Here is a 23,070-nt window from a genome sequence, read left to right as displayed (position 1 = left end):
GGGCGATGCCTCCAACCATTAATCGAGGCGGTAGGCCGTCGTCCAGCGCCTAGACGGGGATTTTTAGAACACTGATATATATATATATATATATATATATATATATATATATATATGGATGTATATGTGTATTATTAATATCTATAATATTTTTGTTAAAATTTAAATAAATATAAACTTATGCTTATAACTATAATCAGTAAAATAATTTGAAAAATCAAAGTTGTATATATTTGAATTAAAAAAAATATTAGATTTTAAATAATTTAGGTAAAGGATAAAATTATTTTTATAATTTGATCATGTACCAATAATTGATGTACAACATGAATACATGATTGATATTTTCTTAATATTTAATGTACCAAAATAAATTTTAGGTTTTATATATATACGTACGTTGACCAATGACCGATTATCTTACTTTGTGGATGTTCAGCGGTCGTTTTTAATTAATAGCTGCTTCCTCCATGAATTTTCGTGGAAAAAGACTTGCCTGCTCAATTTCTTCTAACTTGTTGAAATTTGAGGAAAGTGAGTTTGTTTAACAATGCCAAGATCAAACGATAACTGGGAGAGGCTGGTGGCGGCCACTCTTAAAAGAGAGCTTTATCGACAGCTAGCGCTTGCCCATTCAATAGAAACTAACGTCAGCTCCACCACACTATCTTCAGATCATTTCACCTTTGCCTCTGCTCTTCATGACTCTGATCCTGCTGGTAACTACTTCCAATTATTTTATGTTATGAATAACATTTATTTAATTGTTGATGACTTTTTGGATTAATTTGGGATTCTCGTATTTGGTGCCAACGATATCTCATATACTGTTTGGGCTGGCTCGAGTTCTACTATATATATATCCCCTTGAGCTAACTATATGCAAATTCTTCAGCTCATTCCAACATAAACATTCCCTTTTCCGGTGATGATTCAAGCCTTCCTACTCCAAGATCAGAAGCACAAGTTGTCTCATCACCATACTTGAAGGCCTTTTCTTTGAATGAGTTAAAGAATGCAACAAGAAACTTTCGACCCGGTGCTCTTCTCGGGGAAGGAGGATTTGGTAATGTTTACAAAGGGTGGATTGATGAGCATACACTTACCCCTGCAAAGCCCGGTTCCGGGGTCGTCATCGCTGTCAAGAAGTTGAATCCTGATGGTTTCCAAGGTCACAAAGAGTGGTTGGTAAGTGAATTTTTATTTTGTCATTGGATGGCTTGATTAGTTCAAGTGTTTAATTATCTGTGGATATTTTGAAAAAGATATGTCTCTGGTTTACAGACAGAAGTTAATTATCTTGGTCAACTTCGTCATACCAACCTTGTTAAACTTATCGGATACTGCTGCGAGGCCGATAACCGGCTTTTGGTCTACGAGTTCATGCCCAGAGGAAGTCTCGATAATCACTTGTTTAGGAGTAAGTTGTGTTTTTTTTTTTTGAAAGTAATACTTGCAATTTTATTATACTAATTAACATCTCGAACTCTTCTCTATTCAATACTTGTTTCATCCATAACAAAACATCCAATATTTCCATATTACCCGTTTGTTTAAGATATTGTTTAAAGATTGTACCTGACCAGCAAGGCTTGACTCTTGCACACCAAAGTAGTGCATGGCTTGTAGAATCATAGTTGTGGTGACATAATTGGCAAGTATTTGTTACTGGAACATGATGGGCCATCAAATTTACTCTAGTTGGAATAATGTTATGTGATACTCGCCAAAGTAAAATTCTTTACTTTTGGAGGGATTGACAATGTCCATAGAAATTTCCACCAGGATTGTAATGGCTTCCCCGAACAAAACTTCGGAGAATCGTAGAAGCCAACTGCTACTTTGCACCCTTCTCTCACCGAATATTTTCCTTTTGAACCCGTGCACCAATATCTGGAATCCTCAATCACTGAAGAAGGGATAGGAATCTCCATAATTTCTTGGACAATATATGATGGAAAGATAGAATTCAATAACGGTTCATTCCAGCACCCCTCATGCAAAAGCGAATTGACATTCTTAAAGGTTTGCTCCAAATTTGCTCTGTTCGGTATAGCTTTGCTGTAGGTAACCAAGAATCTCGAAATGTCTCAATTTTCTCCCCATTCCCAACTCTCCAGCGTATTCCTGATCTTATCAATTCTCTGCTCCACATTTGTGATCGCCAGAAATAGGATGGGTTACTTCCAACCGAAGCATCCATGATATCTTGATGTCTAAAGTATCTAGCTTTAAGAACACGAGCTACAAGTGATCCCGGATTTTCTAAAATTCTCCAGATTTGTTTCGCTAACAGTGTCTTGTTAAAAGGTTCTAGTTGACGAAAGTCCATTCCTCCCATGAACTTCGAAGTGCACATGAATTTCCAGTTTTTCCAGTGTAGCCTTTTCCTACCCTCATTCATTCCCCACCAAAAGTTCGAACATGCATTTTCTATTGCTTCAACCACTGACTTCGGGATGCGAAATAGTAAGTTGTGTTTTAAATAAACTATTATTATTGCCATGCATAAATTGTTTTTCGTCTTCTTGTTTTTGAGCTTCGAATGAACCACCAATTTTTATAATCGTTCAAAATTCTTATAGTCTTTGTGACTGTGTCAACCTGATATAACATCAAAATGAATATGTCTATGTCCAATCCTTCGGATTTACGATAAAAAGTAATATTTTGATATAAAAATAATAAATTAAAATACGAGACTGTTTCGCAAGAGTTTTTGTGAATTAAGCGTCCTGCCTTTATGTTTTTTTTTACAGGAGGGTCTCAACCCCTTTCTTGGGCGACCCGTATCAAGGTTGCAATAGGTGCAGGCAGAGGCCTTTGTTTCTTGCACGAAGCTGTACACCAGGTGATACATAGAGATTTTAAGCCCTCTAACATCCTTCTTGATGGGGTATGTAGGATCAAAACTCGTACGTTTATCACAATCTACTCACTTTAATTTCCACCGAAATATTTACATGTACAATGTATATATCGACTGAAATCTCATTTGCAGGAATTCAATGCAAAGCTGTCTGACTTCGGTTTGGCCAGACCGGGCCCGAAAGAGGGTAAAAGTCACACATCTACAGAAGTCAGGGGTACCAGAGGTTATGCTGCACCAGAATATGTGGCCACAGGTCCCTTTTCAGCTTTGTCCATTTAATCTTTCTCCTTGCAATTTGGTAAATGGTAACGATATAATATTTCCGGCTTCATGAACAGGGAGGCTGTCAGCAAAATGCGATGTGTACAGTTTCGGGGTAGTTTTGCTTGAACTTTTGTCTGGACAACGAGCTCATGATAATAAAAATGACGGCGTCGAGCTAGGCCTCGCCGAATGGGCGAAACCGTACTTGGGTTACAAGAGAAAATTGTCCCGGATTATGGACACAAAGCTGGAGGGACAATATACTCAGGAAGCAGCATTCAGCGTTGCTAGTTTAACTTTGAAATGTCTATGCACCGACCCGAAACTCAGGCCACGCATGACCGAGGTTTTAGACACACTCGAAAAGCTCCAAGCTTCAAAAAACAGTACTCATTCATTCCTATACCGAAAATTCAGCTTGATCACTTCCATATTTAGATAGTGTTTGCAGCTTTAAAAATAAGTGATTTGCAACCATAATCACATAGTTTTAGATGTTGCAAACACTACCTTATTTATTTTCAGGTTCATGATTTTTTTTGGAGATAAAACTTTGATTATATATACAGTAGGCAAATCCTTTTGTACAATATCTACTATAATCTAAATAAGCCAGTTTGAATTGTGAATTTTCATGTATACCCTTACTTATCAGGTTTAAACTTGGTTTCTCCATGTCCTCGGTTGTGATTTCATACTTTGTACCATGTAATTAATATATGGGCTCAGCGCCTCAGCCGCTCATTTATTTGCTTCGGCCGTTTCTTCCCTTCTCATTTGTGCATTCCATTACCATGGTAATAATGGCTGCTTAGTTAACTCATACACGTTGTGGTACAATCTCCATATCGCCTGATTTTTTTTTCCTCAGACCTTTTATTATCTGTTGCCTCAGTTTTCCTCCTTCTGCCTCCCATGACGTGGGGTAGAGGTAGAGTAGACGGCCGGCTGCCATCTCGGGCTTTCCCTCATGGTTTGTGTTTTGCTCTTTTTTTTTTCTCCTGTTAATTTACTTTGTTGCAACCTCTTTTCATCTCCCGATGTCTATTCTTCTCATTATTTTTTTGGATGGTTTTCAAGTAGTCGTTTTAATTTGGCAGCGAAGTTTGACACTCTTCGCGTGTTGGTGTTTTTGCGCTCTGGCACGGCTTTTCGTGTTCCAGTCGTCGATGTCTCAGTTGTCGATCTCACTGCAAGGCTCGAGAAGGCAGCTTCATATGATGAAATCAAAGCAGCGATCAAGTAAAATACCATTTTCTTGTTTCTTTTAGACCACAAAAATCCCTCCTCGAATTCAGACTCATTTTGCCGAATGGGGTCTGACTTGTTTGCTGTTTCATATGGAGGAATCTGAGGGTAAGTTGAAGGGTATCCTAGGATACACAGAAGATGATGTGGTGTCTACCGACTTTATTGGTGACTGCAGATGATCGTCTTCTCCGGCTGTTTTCCACTCTTTTTCGACCTACCGATTTCCTTTGTTTGTTATTTTGATCTATAAATCCACTAGAAATTAACGTTTGAGCCATGGAACTTACTACCTTTATCCATGGCATCAATGTAGGTCAAGTATCTTCGACGCCAGGGCCGAAATTGCTCTAAACGGCAACTTCATCAAGTTTCTCTCTTGGTACGACAATGAATGGGGTTACAGGTAACTCACATGTACATTAAAGTGGTATTTTCATTGCCAACTTTGGGATCAGTAAGTGCATTCATTGCTAATGTAAATCTTACTTGCATTGCATGTGACAGCAACCGCGTGATCGACTTGATTCGTTACATGGCGACGTCTGCTTGAGCTGTACGTTTGAAGGAGATCAAGTTTCATTTCGTTCATCTCGATTCCATTTTTGTTGTTTTAGAATAATTAGCCGAGCCATTGGCTTCCCGAGGATTTTTTAAGTTTTTCTAGCTGAGAATATTATTAGCTCCTAAGTACACGTCAAACAGAGTTCATTGATTCGCACTTCTGTTTGAATTTTTGCACTTTATGTATGAGTGGTTTCGCAAGTTGCTTAATCTTTGCAATGAAATTAGTTAAATGAAAATTTGAGATTGATATAAATTATTATCATCATTAAAATCTCCAATAATAAACAGCGCAATTATTACAAATTGTAGGATCATGCACTTGCCGCTTTATCAAAAGCTATAGTTGGTGGTAATGATGTCACTCAAATCTTTTAAACCGTAAATCAAATCTTTTAAACCGTACAACATCCACGTCATATTTCGATCGCTCTACCAGCAGGAACAATTATTGCACCTCAACAATCTCACTCCCAATAACTGCACTCTTTACAATCAATAAGAATCAAATTCATGACATTGGCTCTGATACAATTGTAGGACTGATTGCTTGGTGGTAATGATACAACTCAAATCTTTTAAACCGTACAACATCTCAAGAAACATGGTTCGATCGCTCTACCAGCAGGGACGATTATTGCACCTCAACAGAGTTTTCCATTGTTTTGTTGATTAATCTTGAGTAATTATGACATGTTTCATACCATGAATTCGTCTTATTTTCTTTCTCATATATGTATATCTTGAATAATGTGATTTATTATTTATTTGTTAATAAATGAAATACATTAATCGAATTACATTAAATATTGATTTTGTAATTTTCTATCTTATATGTTAGATCATTTATTTTGTAACTATTGATCTATGGAATAAAATTGATATAGCTAATGCATTCTAAACCTTAATTTAAATTATTGCGTCAAATATTTTTTTCTTTATATTTTGATATTTTCTCTCTTTCATGATTTTTTTTCGTACCATGCGGTTTTTATTCTCTATGAGAATCAATATTATCATCATATTTAATAGAAATTATTGTGCTGTCTTTTATTTTATTATTTTGTTAGAAGGTCTATTTTTTATTGTAAAAAAATTTACTTGCAAGAATAACAATAATTTTATTATTCTCAATTCCATTCCGGTATTTTGTCGTCTTCTATTACTTGTATGTCAACATCATTAACGATCAATGTATTTGTTGAAAATTTCCTATCTCATGTTGTATAAATGTCATTTATAAAATATTAATTTGCTCCGATCCAATGATGAAATATTCAAAATTTTGCTCTTGAAATGATAAACATAAATTGAAATAATAAATAATATTGTGCCTTTTGTAGTAGGAATAAATAGTGAGTAATGTTAATAACTAATTTTTGTAAAGATTTGTTTACAAAAATATACTTTCAAAACATGTATTTTTATGTTACAAAAATTAGTTATTAATTACAAAAATTTACCTTCAAAACATGTATTTTTAATTTACAAAAATCCATAACTGGTTTATCCATCTCATCTTTTGTAAAAATATTCATTCGTTAATTGCAAGATCATCTCATAAATATATTGTTATAGTTTTTAGTCTTTATAATGGGAAAAATAGTTAAGTTTTTAAATTTCAATGTTTACATATATGGTATGCGTGTATTGGTGTGTTCGAACAATGTAACTGTTGCAGTTTCAGTGTCATCATTTATGATCATCGCTTTTCTACATTTACATTAACATTTTAAGATAAAACATTTCAATAGCTCATGTGAGCGTATAAATATAATGTTTCTCATATCTATAATTATCGTATCATTTTCTTTTTTCATATTCTTATTGTAATGATTTTTTTACCATGTTTTATTAAAGCTATTTATAAATATAAATCACAAGAAAGCATTGGTTGACAAAAATGATTAAAAATTAAAATATTAGAAACACTAAAAAATCATATCATACCGATATTTTATTGTGTTTTATTTAACTAATTTATAAATAAAAATCATAACAAAATGTTTGTTGCAAAAAATTTTAATAAGTTAAAATAGCCATGAGATTCTCATGCGGCAATCATGCCTAACTGCAACAGAGTTTCTTGAGTTATTCAGTATATATTTGAGTGTTTCTAGCCATGACCCATTATTATCGAGGGCTAGCAAGGAGCAGTGTGCTATTGAGGTTGTAACAAAACTATGCTCAGTTGCGGGGCTCTCGACTTCTACGGACTAACGATTGATGAAAGTACAGTCCTGAATACTTAATAGTTATTGGAAGTATCTATTGGAATAATAGAGACTGTTAGATAAAAAAAAATAGTGATATAATGTTCACTTATCTTTAGGCTGTGACTTTATAGACTTTATAATTTGTGCTGCTAACAAGTTTTTTTAGAGATATGTAAGTAATTACTGATATATCCAGCTGAGGATGCATCGATCTTAATTTATATATTGTAGTATTATCTGTCATATGATGCATTAGTATCCTGTAATGTATGTATATATGAACATGTGCTAATCACGTTGAGCCTGATATCCCTTGAGATAGTAAATTGAGTAGGGTTGTTGATCAGCTCTTGTTTCTTGTAACCGTGTGACACCCACTAGATCCATAGAAAAATGTGTGCGATTATCCAGGACAATGTATGTCCAAGATCACGGTCAGTATTTGTGACATCCAATGGATTTTTGGAACATCGAGCTCATATTGGGGTGCCTACACTCTTAGCATGAGTTTCAAATTTTATTCAATCCAGGTTTACCAAAGTAGTCTTGTTTTATGCATTGCATATAAACTTGTGTACTCATACATTGAGTACTTGGCAATTTCACTAATGTCCTCGCTTCTATCATGAACACCACATTCGATGATGCAACTTGCAAGTTGTTCACAAGGTGAATCAATGTTAAGTCAATTACCAGGATCTAGAAGCAGATGACACCATTGGTTTTAATTTAAGGATATTTCTATTTGTTTTGTAATTCGATTGGGTTGTATAATTAACTCACAAGTTTCTGTTATATTCAGCTATTTATATGTTAATATTTTAAGGAAAAATTGCTTTTTTGGTCCTGTACGTTTCTCACTTTGCGATTTCGGTCCTTTATATTTTCAGATTTCAATTTTAGTTCGCTATCTTTATTTTTTGGAAATTTTAGTCTTTTTTCCGATGTGGCACTGATGTGACACCAATGTAGTGCTGATGTGAAGCTGACGTGTATAGTGCCACATAAGCATTTTCGAATAAAAGGACTGAAATTGTCAAAAATCAAAACATGTAGGACTAAAACTGAAATATGAAAACATAGAGGACCAAAATTGCAAAGTGACAAACATATATGACCGAAATTGCAGTTTTCCATATTTTAATTAAGTTAATTACATGTTTATTGAGTGATTAGTAGTGGATCCCAGACGTGACGAACATACGTCGGAGTAATTAGAATTCGAAAAAAATTAAATGAACAACTCATGTAAGACGATCTCACAAGTCAATTTTATGAGATATATTTCTTATTTAGGCCACACAAGAAAAATTATTAAATTTTTTTGTGAAAAGTATTATTTTTATTTGTAAATATGAACAGGGTTGACTCATCTTAAGGATAAAAATCGATGAGATTGTCTCACATAATATCTACTCAAAAATTAATTAACTCAACAGAAGATAATGAAAATAGTATTAAATTTCAAAATGTCATGTTAATTACTCATATGTGAGTAATTTGAAAAACAAAAATTTTTTTAAAAAAATTAAAATATTTGAATACTCATTTTTTTCTCATATATAATTTTATCGTATCATTTTATTTTTTCATCCATGTTTAGTGAAAAATCGAAACGTGGCGCTTGAGTTGTACAATTTAAAATATTTGAGTTGCACCGTTACCATCGGCTATATATAACTTCTGGTGAAACGGCATACACTCGGTCTTACATTATTTTTATTGTTTTTCTTTATGATTAGTATTTGGATGAAAAAATTTATCTTCTCCGATCGATTTGAAGAGAATTTTCATTATATCAAATTCACCAAAAAAAAAAAAAAAAACAGATTGCAAGTGTCACAAATGGACATGTGAATATATATGAGTTATTGTCGTGCATGATTTTTTTCATGTATTGTGTTTTGCTCTATTTAGATTGATAAATATTACTGTATATATATATATATACATATATATATATAAATATAATGTAAACATAAAAATTGATAGGACGACATTGTCCTAGCACTCTGTTTGGCATCAAACTATCTAAGATGTTGATTAACAGGTAAGATTTAGATTTTACTAATTCAATTCCATTATTTTTGAAGAACTAGGAAGAAAGTGCACGTGCGTTGCACGTGGGTGACTAACAATTGAAAAAATGATTATGAAATTTAGGTAGTGTTTGCAACCTCTAAATATAAGTGATTATGAATTTTGTCTTCAAAAATTTGTAAAGAAAAATTTCATAATCACTTATTTTTAGAGATTGCAAACACTGCCTTAGATATGTATAAATTCATTTAAATAGAACTATGTTTAGATTGGAATTTGCAGCAGATTTAATATGGATTTGTCTTTCAATAAATCTCAAAAAACTGGATAACTATTCATAAATAAGAAAGACTAGGATCTGGAAAATGAAAAGTTTAGAAAATTAGGTAATTGGATAAAACAACATTCATAGGTCTAATTGTTGGGTATTTCAATTTTTTTAAGACAGTTTTTCCTACTGTGAAGAAAGGAGAATAAGGGGGTGTAGACATATGTGTAAAGAAGACGCTGATGAAGTAGTCTTTGATCATAAATCTTATACATAGTTTGAGTAGCAAAAAAGTCAAGCGCAGACCAATTCAAACCTTTAAAAGATCATCTCTTTTCCCTGCTACACTTTTTGTAGAATAATGGAGAGAGTTAGTGGCATTATTAAATATATTTATATGAACTTGATGCATGTTTTTATGCATGTTTTGTGTAGGTGCTTTAAACTCAAAAAATGATGGTGTAGTGAACGATGTACATTTGTTTGCAGAAGACATTGAGATTGAGCCCAAGGTTGGAATGAAATTTGAAAATGAGAATGAAGTTTTTGACTTTTACAAAAGGTATGCATATCATGTTGGTTTTCCAGTTAAAAAAAGAACTTCACGGAAGAATAAAGAAGGGGTTGTCACGTACATTGCATTCACATGTGGCCGAGAAAGCCGCAGAAATAGTAATACATGCACTACAATGAAGCCCCAACCAACCGGTCAAACAGGCTGTAAAGCTAGACCGACAGCTTGTTCAGATGTTGCTGGAGTATGGAAAATTACCGGTGTCCATCTCGAACATAATCATCAAACTAGTCCAACCAAGTCTAGAGCATTTCGATGCTATAGTCAGTTGAATGCTCACGTGAAACGACAACTAGAAGTGAATGGTATATGTAAGGTTTGGAAAGTCTGAAATCACAGAAATACCAGAAATAAATATTCGAGAGTGTGTTATCTTTCAGTGTTGTCAATACTTCACGATAACACTATGCAGCAGAATAATTAACTAACAGTAAAAGTAAATAACACACAGATATTTATGCACAAGTGCTAAGTACTTGTACGATGCCTCATGGCGAAATAATCACTAGAAAATCAAATCAGTTTACAAAAACCAACTAGTGATTGAAAAAATAAAAGACTTCCTAAAAACTAGTAAGAACTAGAATAATAAATCAATAGGAATTTCTACACCGAAAAACGAAAACCAAAGAAACACTTTCTGAACAACACTTCACTCGTGTGTTCTTCAGTGTTTCCAACACTACTCGGCAACACAACGTAGCAGTAGTATCTCTTCAGAAATTCTTCAATGATAGATCTTCAATACTCTAGAATTTCTTCAGTACTTTCTCTATGTATTTTGCTCTCTATGTTTCACTCTCTTGATCTCTCTATCTCGTTGTTTTTTATCTCTCTTGGTCCAAGCACTCCTATAAATAGATCTTCAATATATTTTCATAAATAAGAACCTACAAAGCATGGAAACAATATATCATCAGAATCAAATATTTTGAATCAAGATATAACTGATATTACCAATTTTAAAACTTGTTCTAAGAAAGGCAAAACTATAAATATAGAAATTGAATGCAATAAGGAAATAATTTAAAAGACATGTGCACAACATGTTCTTTCAAACTCCCATTTTTTGATTTTTTGGACAAAACACACACACAAGTGCAAATGACTCCCCCTATCTTATGCAACTAAAGCTCCCCCTGAATTTAATCATCTCAGAACACAGTGTTGTGCGGTCGTGTTGACAACACCAACTCTCAACACTTACTAGATAAGAGTAGCAAATAGTTTAATATCATATCAGAGAGTAATAAGGAGCACAACCTAATCAACTCAGAAATATATTACTAACTCAGAGCAAAATAATAAATAAAAAATAAAAGATAAGGATAAGAAAAAAAATCCTAAAACCAATTACGATCAACCACATCTAATCATCTGCCTCTTCAGCTTGCTCAGCACTTGATTCTACTCCTCCTTTTTGTCCAGAGGGCCCTGGTAGTCCAAGTTTAGTCCTGTACTCAGCCATTAAGGCTTCATAGTACTCCAGATCAGCTTTGGCTTGTGAAATTTTTAGTTCAACATGAGCCATTTGAGCACGAATTGCAGTAGAATTCAACATAATTACAGCAGTGTTATAAATAGTCATAGGTGGAATAGACTCAGTGTTGGCGACACTGGGTACAACACCAGTCCATGGTAGATCAATCATCCTATTTCCTTTCAGCAAACTAGGTGTGATCTTGATAAGCTCATCTCCTCCAATAAATTCTTCATCATCCTCTTTCGTGAAGCCTTGAGATTCCAGCATACCATAGATCAATGAAGGAAACGGAAACTTAGTTGCTTTCCAACCACCTTCTCGAAAGGTCATAATATTTTCGAACACCAAATTTCCAAAGTCCAAAGGAGCTTGAGTTCCAATGGCAAACAACGCAAGGGCTTGTGGCTTAGTTACCACTGTTGTATTGGTAGATGGCGTCCAATTCCTGATCGCAATTTTGTGAAGCACGGAAAAGAAAGAAGTAAGCTTTGCAGCTGACAACCTGTCTGGGTGCAGTGGAAATTTTTGAACCATCCCTCCAGTGATCACTTTAGTGACTTGATCAATATCCTCAGTAACTGCATCATCATCGATATCAGGAGTATTGTAGTGCTCATTGATCAAAACAGGAGTAAAGTCATACACCTTTCCCCGGATGTACATTCTTCCAAACTTAAATGATTCTTCATCTCCAGTCTTTATGTTCAGATTGCAGTAAAATTCTAACACAGCTCTTCTTGAAAATGGTCCGGCAGTGGTGACAGTAGAATATAACTTCTGCTGTTTCAAGAAAGTCACCAAGTTCTGCTTTTCGAAGGACACTTCATCAATATTTCTTTCTTCCCAACAATCTTTTCCAGACAGAGCTTCCCATTCATCAGCAGATTCCTTTGAATAAAACTGAATATTGTATGCCTTAGCAAGATCAATATCAGAGTCAGATTCAGCAGCAGTGTTGTCATCAGTGTTGGCAACACTGTCATCAGCAGCTTGTTTCTCAGAACTTCCAGAACCATCAGAAGCAGCATCCTCATAGTCTTCTTCCTCAGAACTCGAAGAAGATGAACTATCAGACTCCTAAGGCCGGTTATTCTCAAACTCTTGCAACATTTCAGCATCTGGTTCATCACCATCAGATAGAACTTGTGAAGGTGCAAGTTTAGCCTTGGTTTTCCGAATATTCGCCATGAAAGTGGCCAGTGAAATTTCCTCATCAGTAGACACTGGAGCCTCTGTGGTTGGCTTTGTGGTATCATCAGCAACAAGAACACTAGATAACTCTTTCTCAGTAGAAGCCACATCAGTAGAAATTTCATCAGAAGAATCATCACCACTAGACGAAACTCCTTTCTTTGATTTGGCATTTTCAGCAACAAAGGTTTTTGTCCTAGAAACCACCTAAAAATCCTGATCCGCAGAATCATCTCCAGATGAGAAATCTGGATCATCCAAAATAGGACGTGAAGTATCCCCCTTACCACAAAATCTCTTATTGGTAGTGAAATCGGGGTTGAAGCCCACTTGGCGCTTTGACCTTCTCGCTATTGGCTGTGTTGGGAACACACGATTCAACACTGAGAAATCAGGAGGATTCTCAAGGTCGATTTTGTTCCCGGGTTCTCCTGGAGCAATTTATGCCAACGGTGTAGGTTGAATAGCCGTAGGTACAATCGTGAGAATAGGATCAGAAGATACCTCCGAAGGCTTATCTTCTTCTTGATAATCCATCTCCGATCTTATATCATGCGAATCGAAAGCTTTTTCTGCCATTATAAACAATATAGAAATTAAGGGTTTCAGAGAATTTTTGCAGAGAGAGTTAGAAAAGATTGAAGACGATAAGATCAATTTCTACAATGCTTAGAAATATATAGGAATATGGGGTTCAAACGGTAAAAAAAATCAAAAGCCCCTATCTCTCATATCCGACTAAGAATCTCCCCCTAACGGTAACAATTCTCCAACGGGTAAAAAAATCTCTTTAATTAAGAAAATTAAATTTGATTAATTAAGGATACCCTAAAACTCTTACTTAAGAATATATCAATATTCCCCAAAAATAAATAACTCCACATCGAGTTTTAACTCCACTGAAACATATTCAATCTCAATCAATTCAATTTTTAGCAAGTTGGGCAATTTTTCTAATTTTTGTTCGTCTTTGAACTGTTAACCCTGAGCACGATATGATCACAATAAATGCAAAATGCACGACCTAATTTATGTCTAAAACAGAATGTAATGAGATTAGATCAAAAATGATGCATGCAAAGTGTGTGTAGCACGTGTTAAGCACCAGTATTGGCAACACTTCCCAACAACACTGTAGTCTTCAAAATACTTTTGAATTTGTCACACTTCCAGAGCCATGTGTTTCTTTTTTTTTATATTGATTCAGAAGTGGTAGCCTGCACACTAAAAGAACGATCTTCATTGGACTCTCTTAGGTAGCTTTTTCCAATTTTCTTCCGATTTTAGTTTGATTTTCAAGACATTGGTCACTGAAATTTTATCAAACCATGCTTTTTAATTTTTAAAACCACTTTTCACATGGGACAAGATCATGGAATACACGAACATCCCTCAACTACTTCGTGGTTTAAAGCATATTTTCATGGCAAGTGTGTTTTGAAAATAACTTTGACAGAAGAACTACAAAGTGTCAGTCAGTATTATCAAATAGTGCAAAACATAGAACAATATGAATATGCAGTATGCCTAAAGTCCTAAAAATGCTTATGCATGTTTGGTGTTGTCCGTCAGTGTTGGCAACACTTAAGGACAGCAACCGTGAGTGCTTATAAAGAACACATGTTGAGAGATTTCCTAAGACTAGAGAATCTCTCGAAGTTTAATGCTTTTGTAAAAATATCGGCCAGTTGGTTATTGGTCCCAACAAACTCCATTTGGATCAAGTCCTTCTCAACCAAATCTCGAATGAAGAGATGTCTTATGTCAATGTGTTTAGTTCGAGAGTGTTGTACTGGGTTTTTTGATATATCTATAGCACTTGAGTTATCATAGTACACAATTGGTGTTTCACTTTTATGACCATAGTCTTGTAGCATTTGATTCATCCAAATTAATTGAGAACAACAACTTCCCGCTGCCACATATTCGGATTCAGTCGTGGAAAGTGACACACAGTTCTGCTTCCTACTATACCATGAAACCAAGTTGTTACCCAAATAAAAATAACCACCCGTGGTTCTTTTCCTCTCATCAACATCTCCTGCCCAATCAGCATCACTATAGCCTACCAAATTAGTATTGGTTTCTTCAGTGTACCATAACCCTAAGTCTAAAGTGCCTGCAACATACTTCAAAATTCGTTTTACATCTTTCATATGTGTGATTTTAGGATCAGATTGATATCTGGCACACAAACACACACTGAACATAATATCAGGTCGACTTACACTTAGATACAGCAGACTTCCAATTATGCTTTTGTACAAAGTGTTGTCAACACTGTCAGCAATACTGTCTTTGCACAGTTTTTCATTAGTTCCCATTGGTGTTTTCATATGTCTAACATGATCAGTACAAAACCTTTTCACCAAATTCTTAGCATATTTGCTTTGACACAAAAAGATTCCATCACTCATTTGTTTCACTTGTAATCCTAGAAAGTAATTCAACTCACCTACCATGCTCATTTCAAAGGTAGCAGTCATGCTTTCAACAAAATCATTTACAAGTTTTTGAGATGAAGCACAGAAAATTATGTCATCAACATAGATTTGACAGATAAGAATGTTACCTTGTACTTTTTGAACAAAAAGTGTTTTATCTACCTCACCTCTTTTGAATCCAATGTCAAGAAAATACTCCGTGAGCCTTCCATACCAAGCACGAGGTGCTTGTTTCAATCCATATGAGGCCTTCTTCAATTTATAAACATGATCAAGATGATGTGGATCTTCGAATCCCTTAGGTTGTCTTACATAAACTTCTTCACTCAAAATTCCATTCAAAAATGCGCTTTTTACATCCATTTGAAAAAGTTTCATTTTCATGTGACATGCAATAGCCAACATTAATCTAACAGATTCTATTCGGGCTACAGGAGCGAAGGTTTCATCAAAGTCCACCCCCTCAACTTGTGTATACCCTTGAGCTACCAACCTCGCCTTATTCCTCACAATATTTCCTGATTCATCAGTTTTGTTATTAAAAATCCACTTTGTTCCAATGATATTACTATGATCAGGTGGAGGAACTAAGATCCACACATCATTCCTAACAAATTGTTCAAGTTCATCATGCATAGCATTGACCCAAAACTCATCTTTTAAAGCCTCACCAATATTTTTTGGTTCAATACTAGACACAAAGCAAGAATGTCTTACCTGAGAGTATGTGGAAGTCATGCACACTAACCCACTCATCTTTCGATAATCAACTTTTTCCTTTCTTCGGGTCTGCATCCTTCCTTGTGCATCTCCTATGATTTGTGAAGTAGGATGGTTTTTCTGAATCTTGCTAGGTACATCATGTCCAGCATCTCGTATTTCATCTTCAAAATCATCCTGTTCTTATGTACTCTGTTCATTCATATTCAGTGTTGGACTCAGTGTTGTGCTGGGTGATTTTTCAGGAGGGACAACACTATTGACAACACTGGAATCAGTCTGTGAAGAGACAGTATCTAGCAGATCATCAATATTGTCTTCAATTATTTTCCCCTTCAGATCAGCATAATCATCAAATACCACATTAATAGATTCAATGATAGTTCTACTTATCAAGTTAAACACACGATAAGCTCGACTATTCAAAGCATATCCAAGAAATAAACACTTATCGCTTTTTGAATCAAACTTAGCCAACTGCATCCTGTCATTCAAAACATAACATATGCATCCAAAAATATGAAAATATTAAGGTTAGGCCTCTTTTCCATGAGAATTTCATAGGATGTCATAGTAGAACCTTTCCTTAAATATACCCTATTGGATATGTGACATGCAGTATTTAAAGCCTCAGCCCAAAATCTTTTTGCAATATTTTTGGAGCTTAACATAACCCTTGCCATCTCTTGGAGGGTTCTGTTTTTCCTTTCGGCAATGCCATTCTGCTGAGGTGTCTTAGGTGCTGAATATTCATGTGATATACCTTTCTTTTCACAGAATTGATCAAACAATGAGTTTTCAAATTCCTTACCATGGTCAGTTCGAATCCTGATAACCTTCAAAGCAAAGAGATTAATGATCTTCTTTATCAATTTTTTTGAAAGCATCGAAAGTTTCAGACTTTTCTCTTAAAAAACTTACCCATGAGTACCTTGAAAAGTCATCAACACACACAAATGAATACCTCTTACCTCCACAACTTTCAACCTCCATAGGTCCCATTAAGTCCATGTGTAGGAGTTCAAGACATCGTGTTGTCCCACAGTGTTGTAACACTGGATGTGACACATGAGTTTGCTTACCTTTTTTACAGTCTCCACACACATATGGAACTCCAGAAGTTAAATTTGGCATCCCACGTACAGCATCATACTGGCTCAGTTTTTTCAATGCTTTGAAGTTGGCATGTCCCAACTTTTGATGTCATAAATTCAAATCATCAACCTTTGTGAATTTGCAAGCAAGTTCCTCTCCAAGTTGATAACAGTTGTCCGATGATCTAGACCCTGTCAAAACACACGAATTACTTTTATAAAAAACTTGACATAAATTCTTATCAAATTTAACATAAAGATCATCATCACAGAGTTGGCTAATGCTAATAAGATTAGCATTTAATCCTTCAACATGTAGAACATTGTGAAGCTTAGGCAGTCCTTCTACATTCAAAATGCCTTTTCCAAAAATCTTTCCATTGGCTCTTCCTCCATAAGTCACTTTTTCTTTATCCTGTTCAACATAGTCAGAAAGATACTTCTTCAATCCTGTCATGTGGCGTGAACTGCCACTGTCAAAGTACCAATGACCTGCAACATTAGTTTTTAAGGAAGTATAAACAACATTACAACTGGATTTAGCTTTTGGTATCCAAACCTTTTTCTCAGTTTTTTCCTCCTGGCAGTGTTCTGGTTCAGTGTTGGCAACACTGATGACAGTTCTTGCCTGGAATTCCAGTACATATAGTCATACCTGAGTTTGAAACAGTAAGTCTTGATGTGACCTTGCTTGTGACAGTAATGACAAACAAACCTACGCTTTCTTTGCTTTTTCTTCTGAACAGGAGCTTGTGCCTTCAATGGAATTGGTTTTTTCTTTGGAATTGCAATAGGAACGCTAGCAGATTTACTGTCCTCTTTGACAAAAACAGTTTTTGATGACTCCCCAACTTCAAACTTGCTATTATGAAATCCTAAACCAGCTCTATCATCTTTTCCCATCATCAGAATTGAATCCAACTTGGTCTTGCTTGAATTATACTTTGCGAGAGTTGCATTGGCTCTTCCAAGCTCTTCTTTGACATTGCCTAGTTCTAAATCCTTTTTGCTCAGAACAACTTCTAGTCTAGCCACTGAAGCTTTCAGTTCACTGTTCTCCTTTGTTAAAGCAGAATTTGTCTTGTTCCTTAATATCCAGTCATTATACAACTCTTCATACATCTTCTGAGCATTATCCCAAGAAAGTTCTACTTCACCAGCTTCCTGATTTGAGTCTCCAGAAACAGATGCATTCAAACACAGTACCTTTTGGTCAGTGTTGTGACCAAGTGTTGTGACACCTGTGATAACACTGTGTTGCTTCTGCAGCACCAAAACTGAAAGGGAATTGTGAGTCTCTTCTTCTCCTTGTTCTGTTCCTTCCTCATCTTCATCATCACTTAGGGAAGCACACATTCCTTTGCGAAGTCTGGTTGGGCACTCATTAGCATAGTGACCGAAGCCTGTGCACTCATGACACTTCACAGATTCAAACTTCTTCGATATATTCAGTGTTTTTCCTTCTTTCTGAAAGTGATTTTGACTCTTTGAAGGGATGGTATTCTGTTCTGGTCCGCATATCCTCAATGGTTTTCCAACAGCAGGAGCATTCAAAACTTTGGGTTTCTGACCAGGTTTCTTATAATCTCTCATTCTCTTCAAGTAGTTACCAAATTGTTTGGTAAGAAAGGCGATTGAATCATCTCCTAAGTCAGACTCGTTGACTCCCTGTGTCAGATCAACAAAATCATTGTATGAGTCATTAGAAACTTGAAGTGCAATAGACTTACCTTTGTCCTTTTTTCCAAAATTCATCTCTAACTCATATGTTCGAAGTGAACTCATCAATTCATCCAATCCCAGAATTGATGTGTCTTTTGATTCATCAATGGCACAAATCTTCATTTGAAATCTTTCCGGCAGTGATCTCAACACTTTGCTCACCAAGCGTTCATTTGAAATAGCATCACCAAGATCAATTGCCTCATTCTCGATCTTCCTCAAGCGGCGTTCATAATCATCAATTGTCTCACTTTCTTCCATTCTCAGATTTTCAAACTGAGTAGTGAGAATCCTTCTTTTGGTTCGACGCACACTATCGGATCCTTCACAGTGCATTTGAAGTTTTTCCCAAGCCTGTTTAGCACAAACACAGTTAGTTACAAGTGCAAACATATTAGAATCAAGAGAAGTAAATATAGCATTAAGGGCTTTATTGTTCATATTCGAAGCAGCAGTTTCATCGGCATTCCAGTCCGTTTCTGGTTTGAGTGGAAAGTCTCCTTCTCCACCAGTTCTCCTTGGTGGATTCCATCCTTGTTTCACATGCTGTCATACCTTTTCATCAATCAATTTGATGTAGACACGCATCCTGAGTTTCCAGATAGCATAGTTGGATCCATCCAAGATTGGAGGACGTTGAGCAGTTCCAGAATAAGGTATCTCCATTGTGATGTCCTGTCAAACACAAAAACAGAATCACACTTAGTATCGTCAAGTGAATGTCTCTGACGCCAATTGTAAGGTTTGGACAATGTGAAATCACAGAAATACCAGAAATAAATATTAGAGAGTGTGTTATCTTTCAGTGTTGTCAATACTTCACGATAACACTATGCAGCAGAATAATTAACTAACAGTAAAAGTAAATAACACACAGATATTTATGCAAAAGTACTAAGTACTTGTACGATGCCTCATGGCGAAATAATCACTAGAAAATCAAATCAGTTTACAAAAACCAAATAGTGATTGTTTTACAAAAAATCTACTTTTCTCAACAGATTGAGAAAATAAAAGACTTCCTAAAAACTAGTAAGAACTAGAATAATAAATCAATAGGAAGTTCTAAACCGAAAAACGAAAACCAAAGAAACACTTTCTGAACAACACTTCACTCGTGTGTTCTTTAGTGTTTCCAACACTACTTGGCAACACAACGTAGCAGTAGTATCTCTTCAGAAATTCTTCAATGATAGATCTTCAATACTCTAGAATTTCTTCAGTACTTTCTCTATGTATTTTGCTCTCTATGTTTCACTCTCTTGATCTCTCTATCTCGTTGTTTTTATCTCTCTTGGTCCAAGCACTCCTATAAATAGATCTTCAATATATTTTCATAAATAAGAACCTACAAAGCATGGAAACAATATATCATCAGAATCAAATATTTCGAATCAAGATATAACTGAGATTACCAATTTTAAAACTTTTTCTAAGAAAGGCAAAACTATAAATATAGAAATTGAATGCAATAAGGAAATAATTTAAAAGACATGTGCACAACATGTTCTTTCAATATAGCAGGTATTCCTCTTCATAAAAGTTATAACTCAGTTGTTGTTGAAGCAGGTGGATATGAAAGTATGACTTTTATTGAAAAATATTGTCGAAATTATATTGATAAGGTCAGGAAATTAAGACTTGGAGAGGGAGATGCAGCTGCCATTCAAGCTTATTTTTCCAAAATGCAGTCACTTTCTCCTGGTTTTTTCTTTAGCTTGGATTTTGATGATGAGGGTCGATTAAAGAATATATTTTGGGCAGATAATAGGTGTCGACAAGCTTATAAGGAATTTGGAGATGTAGTAACTTTTGATACAACATACTTAACTAATAAGTATGACATGCCATTTGCTCCTTTCGTCGGTGTTAATCATCATGGACACTCAACACTGCTTGGTTGTGGTTTACTTTCTAGTAAGGATACAGAGACATTTGTGTGGTTGTTTAAGATATGGCTAGAGTGCATGGAATTTAAGTCATCTCAAGGGATAATCACCGATCAAGATAGGGCAATGCAAAATGCCATAGAAGCAGTATTTCCCAACTCAAAACATAGGTGGTGTTTATGGCACATCCTTAAGAAATTACCTGAAAAATTTGGATATCATTGTCAAAAGGCTTCCATACTCTCATCTGTACATGAATTGGTGTATGAATCGCAAAGCACAAATGAGTTCAAACAGGGTTGGTTTTCTATGCTTGATATGTATGAATTGCAAAATAATGATTGGTTGATTGGACTTTTTAGAGAGAGAACTCGTTGGGTTCCATGTTTTCTTAGAACTTCATTTTGGGTCGGAATGTCAACAACCCAACGAAGCGAGAGTATGAATTATTTTTTCGATGGGTATGTCCATTCGAAAACTTCTTTGAAACAATTTGTGGAGCAATATGAGCGAGCTCTGAGGAGTAAAGTTGAGAAAGAGTTTCAAGCTGATTTTAAATCCTTCTCACAGATGGTCCCTGGCATTACTCGATTTGATATAGAGAGGCAATTTCAAAAAGCTTATACAATTGCAAAATTTAAAGAATTTCAACAAGAATTAACGGGAAAGATGTATTGTGACATTGAATCCAGTGAAGATGGGTCTTTTGCCACGAGATATGTGGTTACAGAAGACTTTACAGTACATGAAAGAGTTAAGGAAAAAAGATTTGAAATTATGTTTGAGAGAGATAAATGCATATTTTCTTGTAGTTGTCATCTATTTGAGTTTAGGGGAATAATTTGTAGGCATGCTATTGCAGTTTTGATTCGTTACAAGTTTTCTGTCGTTCCTGAGCAATATATACTTCGACATTGGAGGAAAGATGTGAGTAGATTGTATATGAGAGTGAAGATCAATTATAATGGATGGATAACTACTCCTGGTCAGTTAAATTATGAGAAGTTGTGCGAGGCATTTACAAATGTTGCAGACATGGCTGCAGATAATGATGAAGAAACTCAAAAGCTTCTCGAGTGGATTGAAAGTAAAGCAAGTGATCTTGCTATATCAAAGTTGCGATCAGGTTGTGGTCGTACTTTGGTATCACCACAGAGCATGCAAGTACAATCCGATCATATTGATGATACAACTCAAGCTTCTATAGCTACCTGCAAATTTCTTGATCCAAAGTACACTAAAACAAAAGGAGCCCCTAAGAAGCTTCGAAAGAAAGGTCCGTTGGAGAAGTGTTCTAAGAAATCGAAGGTAAAAAATATTCCTCATGCATCTTTAATAGTATCAATATAATGCATCAATATAAAAATTAGTATCAATATAAGCATTCTATTCATACATATGTTGGTTTCATAGGTATTGGTGAAATCAAGCAAAGAAAAGAACCCTCAACCGAAAAACATCAATAATGTGATTATTCAACCAGGTGTTCAGAATTCTGTTATGAATCAAATTTCTTTCTCACAGCAATTAATGGTATGGCATTTATGTTTGTGTTGTCATGTTGTTAATCATATCTATATATGTTTGTTTCTTACATTTGGCCTAATAATTATAGGGTGTTCATCTTCATCCTTGGAATGTCGATTATGGACTACATTTAGTATCAAACTATGGAGTTGATCAAGCATTGACAACGTTATGCTCATCAAGATGGTGTTCGAATGAGGATGAAGTGATCGGATCCAACGGTGTAATCAATAATAAAGCACGTTAATTGGAAATGTGTAAGGACCCGATATTTATATGTATTATGTCCAGTTTAGATTTCTGCCGGGGAGATGCCCCGAGTAGCTGTATTATACACTTTTTTTTTGATGTCTTGGATTTGATTTTGGAATGATCGAGCTTTGTCGGCTCTGCACGTATTTAGTCCTGGCCAGTGCGGCTGTAGGGTTTGTGTTGTTGAATATGACTCTATTTTTTATTATTAACAGGTTGTGTTGTTTGGATTTTTTGGGATGTCCTATTTACGAGGAGGTAATGTCGAAATTTCTGTAGGCTCAAAAGGAAAATTTTTACTCGTTCTCGCTGTTTACATTAATTAATTATGTTTGTTTGGTGATTAAATATTAATCAAGAGCACGGGCTCTCACAACATACAATTAGATGTACTTGAATTTAAAATAATTTAAATATGTTGGAAGAGTCCGAATTTGAAAATTTCATATTTATTCCACCCAATTTGATATATTGTGGTTTTTATATTTAGTTCATGCACTTTTGATAAGTGCATTTTATGCACTTAATTTATATATGATTTGACTTGGATTTTGAGATGTATCGAGTGGATATTATACGTATTTCTTGTTGTTTTTGTGAGTTGCAAGGATTTGAAGAAAAGTAGCAAGAAGAAGCGAAAAGCCGAATTACGGGACAGCAAACTTTAGATAGGATGTTTTAAAGTTGCTGTCAAAATTGCAG

The 23,070-nt window shown here is 35.1% G+C and overlaps 2 protein-coding genes across 8 annotated transcripts; both read left to right on the top strand.

Annotated features, from left to right (window-relative positions):
• The first annotated feature begins 435 nt into the window (after positions 1 to 435).
• LOC140871213 (probable serine/threonine-protein kinase PBL3) lies at positions 436 to 5,183 on the top strand. 7 transcript variants are annotated; one of them, XR_012147650.1, is made up of 10 exons: positions 436 to 719; positions 896 to 1,188; positions 1,285 to 1,420; positions 2,760 to 2,896; positions 3,002 to 3,125; positions 3,211 to 3,522; positions 4,008 to 4,109; positions 4,237 to 4,378; positions 4,483 to 4,790; positions 4,892 to 4,949. XR_012147650.1 is itself a non-coding variant. In XM_073273624.1 (10 exons), exons 1-10 carry the CDS (start codon positions 551 to 553, stop codon positions 4,935 to 4,937), a joined length of 1,551 nt encoding a protein of 516 aa, XP_073129725.1. In that variant the 5' UTR covers positions 436 to 550; the 3' UTR covers positions 4,938 to 5,183. The 7 variants fall into 7 exon arrangements, 2 of the variants coding, with proteins under 2 accessions (XP_073129725.1, XP_073129726.1); XM_073273624.1 differs by having other exon boundaries at positions 4,701 to 4,790; positions 4,892 to 5,183; XM_073273625.1 differs by having other exon boundaries at positions 4,032 to 4,109; positions 4,701 to 4,790; positions 4,892 to 5,182.
• A 15,010-nt stretch (positions 5,184 to 20,193) lies between these two features.
• On the top strand, positions 20,194 to 22,363 carry LOC140871985 (protein FAR1-RELATED SEQUENCE 5-like). Its single transcript, XM_073274724.1, has 4 exons — positions 20,194 to 21,290; positions 21,402 to 21,897; positions 22,003 to 22,122; positions 22,205 to 22,363. The coding sequence occupies exons 1-4, from the start codon at positions 20,194 to 20,196 to the stop codon at positions 22,361 to 22,363; spliced, it is 1,872 nt and encodes a 623-aa protein (XP_073130825.1).
• The last annotated feature ends 707 nt before the right edge of the window (positions 22,364 to 23,070 follow it).

This window comes from Henckelia pumila, unplaced genomic scaffold, assembly GCF_033568475.1.
Source record: "Henckelia pumila isolate YLH828 unplaced genomic scaffold, ASM3356847v2 CTG_461:::fragment_3, whole genome shotgun sequence".
In the NCBI taxonomy this organism is placed as follows: domain Eukaryota; kingdom Viridiplantae; phylum Streptophyta; class Magnoliopsida; order Lamiales; family Gesneriaceae; genus Henckelia; species Henckelia pumila.
This window is presented reverse-complemented; position numbering and strand designations above follow the sequence as displayed.